General features: G+C 46.3%; 1 protein-coding gene across 1 annotated transcript; it reads left to right on the top strand.

Moving 5' to 3' along the window:
- The first annotated feature begins 687 nt into the window (after positions 1-687).
- On the top strand, positions 688-2789 carry LOC148034054 (ER-bound oxygenase mpaB-like). Its single transcript, XM_087682059.1, has 2 exons — positions 688-1327; positions 1846-2789. The coding sequence occupies exons 1-2, from the start codon at positions 789-791 to the stop codon at positions 2495-2497; spliced, it is 1191 nt and encodes a 396-aa protein (XP_087538185.1). The 5' UTR covers positions 688-788; the 3' UTR covers positions 2498-2789.
- Positions 2790-3614: the final 825 nt, after the last annotated feature.

The following is a 3614-nucleotide window of genomic DNA, read 5'->3' as shown; positions in this document are numbered from 1 at the left end:
CCCCGATAGCATATGGTAAAGAGAGGTGTATGTCCAAATCTATAGACATTTTCTCTCTTTCCTACAAAGAGAAGAATTTGTGAAACCCCAAAACCATGAAGCTATTGAGGTGCAAATAGTTTCATAATAACATATTTTTGCTCAAAGCTTAATTGACAATGAGACAGCTGATAGAATGACCCTAAAGGATACATTGTTTGAAGGTTTTAGGAAAATGAAGCATAAAATGTATGATTTTTTCGAATAAATTTTTCATTCGATGTTTAAGAATTTTTACCTTAGCTTCAAGTAGCTGGAAAATGAAGCATAAAATGTATGATTTTTTCGAATAAATTTTTCATTCGATGTTTAATAATTTTTACCTTAGCTTCAAGTAGCTTAAAAGAATATATCATCACACACAGTGCATAGTATCACACCTTTGCTTGCTTTTGCTCACAAAAATGTGAGGTGAGTGACGTGTATACAGCCTTGTGATAAGCTTCACAAAGATACCAACCATGTGAAGTTTAATTAAGGGCTTGGCCAAGCCAACTAGTTGATATTACCGTGAGACATAACAACGTTTTGTCTTGATTTTTACAGTTTTATTTGTGTACGTTCGAACTGCGAGTCTTCGACCCGTGTGAAAGCGAGTACCGAGCCCTTTCTCGAAACATCTACTACTACGCAATGGGCCCAAAGCTTACATCAGTTGGATTTGTGTGAATCGGGCTGAGGCATCTAAGGGCCGGACTGATGTGTGGGGAGAGAGACAGAGAGAGAGAGAGAGAGGGGGCAGCAAATGGATGCGACGATGCTCCTGGCGTCCCGTCGGTAGAAAGCAGAGAGACAGAGGTATAGAGAGAGAGCTCCGAGGCCGAGACATGGATGCGACCGTGCTCTGGGTCGTCGTCTTCCTCTGTTGTATAGCATCATGTCTAGCGTGGGGGTTGATATGCGCGAGGATGAGGGAGAAGAGGGCGAAGATGGTGGCCTCGCTAGACGCGCTCACGGAGTACCACGCCATCAACGTGCACACCCTGTACGTGGAGTTCCCGTTCCTGAGCAGGAAGGCCCTGGAGTTCGCTCTATTCCGGACCTACGCCATCCCCTCCATCTCCGCCCTCCTCCGCAAGGGGGGCCAGTTCGCCACCGCCGCCTCCAAGCGCTATGATGACACCGATCTCCTGGTGCAGGAGATGCTCTTCCACCATGTGGACGGCGACCGTGGCTCCCTCGCCCTGCGCCGCCTCAATCTTATCCACTCGCTCTACCCCATCGCCAACGACGACTACCTGTACGTGCTATCCATGCTCGCGCTGCTGCCGATAGAGTGGGCCGCCACGTAAGTATGTGCGAGTTCGAAATCCTAACCTGTGTGCCTGTGTATGAGAGCGTGTCCTGGTTGCTGACGTGGCAACGAGGAACGGTATCACTCCCGACGTGCCAAGCTGGCGCGCGTCAAAGCATTTGTTCGTGTTCGCTGACGCGGCAAAAACTTGTCGGAGATGCCTGACGTGGCAAGGAGAGACTGACGAAATACCAATAGCATCGCTGTGCTGACGTGGACGGGTGGGACAACAGCTTTGCCTGTTGATGTGGCAAGGGACTCGTTGACATGGGCCATAACGTCTATGGATGTGGCAACAAGTTGTTGATGGGGGTGACCATGGTCTGACGTAGCAAGTACCAAAATTTGCATGGGCTTGTTGATATGGCGGCGTTCTGCCGGCATGGGCTTGTTGATGTGGCGGCCTTGTGCGGACTTGGCAATCATTTTTGTGAATGTGATTCTATCCTTTTGGAGCTTCGGTAAATCTTGACGCATGGAAATTTTGTTCGGTTTTTTGTGCCTCTTTCCAGGTATGGCTATCGAGAGTGGACGGAGCAGGAGGAGCTGGCCTATTACAGAGCATGGCACGACATAGGCGTGCGCATGGGCATAAAGGGCATACCAGGGAGCATCCAAGCGTGTAGGAAGTTGAGGGACCAGTATGAGGCCAAGCACATGGTATATGCAGACTCCAACAAGGAGATTGCAGAGTCCACACTGCGCCTTCTCCTCTCCACCACACCTGCCTTCTTGTGGCCGCTCGCGCGTAAGATCATCTACTCCCTCATGGACGACAGGCAGTTGCGGGCTTTTCGCTACCCAAGACAGCCCCCTTGGCTCGTCTCGCTATCCCGTCTCCTATTGAAGAGCCATGGATGGGTGGTTAGGTGCATGCTTCCTCCCAGGCCCTTGCATCGCATGCAAGGGCGGATTGTACCGGGCTGCCCAGTCTCACAAGTTGTCAGCTCACTACCAGAAGGGCCACACCCAGTTGTTTTCCACGTTTATGACCCCCCAACATATGAGAAAGGCTACATGATACCCAACCTTGGTGTTGTTCGGCTTGGCCATCTCGGCAAGCCGCATGATGGGCCCCTTCTTTGCCCCCTGGAACAATGTGGCAACCTCGCATGGCCCCTCCCTTTTAGTCATCGTACTCTTCGAGCATCGCTTACCAATTAATTCTACATATCGAAAGGTGTTCTGAGCCGTAGCTTTATTGCTGTCCGTCAAAATGGCCATCAAAATCTCTTGGTTTGGTGAGAATTTTATATTCAAGAATTGTATGCCATGTTGGATTTGAAACTTGCATGAATGCTACCGCAATATCCCCCCTTTTATTAGAAGGTTGCACAAGCTTCAACCTTCTTCAAATGTTGTTGCAAACATAGAGCAATATCAACGAGTCGAATGCAAGCATTGTAGCCACGGCAATGTTAATGCTAAGAATGTTATGACATATGATTTAGAGACTATAGTGTATGGCAATCATTAGTTTTACAAATTTAGTAAACATGGCATCTCCAAAGACTAGGCCCTCAAAGCATAGTCCCGAAAGGCATATGATGACATGGATGAACTTACACATCTAAACGGATGAACTTACACATCTAAACGCATTAGCATACCTGTGGTTAAGTAAGAGAATATAGTATGTGGAGGCAACATAGCCATTACATAGGAGTTTAGAAGGCCTAAGCATTAGGATACATTACGGACATGCCATACATACTAACTTTTGTAGCTTAAGGATTTTTGAGATGCATTGTTTTGTCCTACATGCATATGAGGCACTTTAAAAGATACTATTAATGCATCTCTCTCTCTCTCTCTCTCTCTCTCTCTCTCTCTCTCTCTCTCTCTCTCTCTTGTGTGCCCCCCCCCCCCCCCAAACCAATTATCCTTTTTCCTTGTCCCTTTTCTTATTCGATGCATAATTTTACAAGATTTTGAGATATACAGTTTAGTCTTACATTCATTTGAGGCACCTTAAAATACATTATTGATGCATTTGTGTGTGTACCCCCCCTTTCCAATTTTCCTTCTACCTCGTCCCTTTCATTATTTTCATGCACAATATTAGAAAATAAAAATTAGAGTGCTTTTCTTACCTTTTCCTTCCATTTAATAGATTGTAACTCATATAAGAAACAAGCTTAGCACCTATGGATATTGCAATAAGCTAAGCTAGTTTTTCATTATCTTAGGCTAGAGTATGTCTCTCATGATGATTTTGTCCACAAGGCCTCTTCTCTTTTTGACCTAGCAGAGCTTGTGAAACATTTGTCTCCCACTTATA

This window comes from Lygodium microphyllum, chromosome 7 (assembly GCF_053477565.2).
Source record: "Lygodium microphyllum isolate KBCC chromosome 7, Lygodium_microphyllum_v1.1.10, whole genome shotgun sequence".
NCBI lineage: Eukaryota > Viridiplantae > Streptophyta > Polypodiopsida > Schizaeales > Lygodiaceae > Lygodium > Lygodium microphyllum.
Note: the sequence above shows the minus strand (reverse complement) of the source record. Positions and strands in the feature narration are given on the sequence as shown.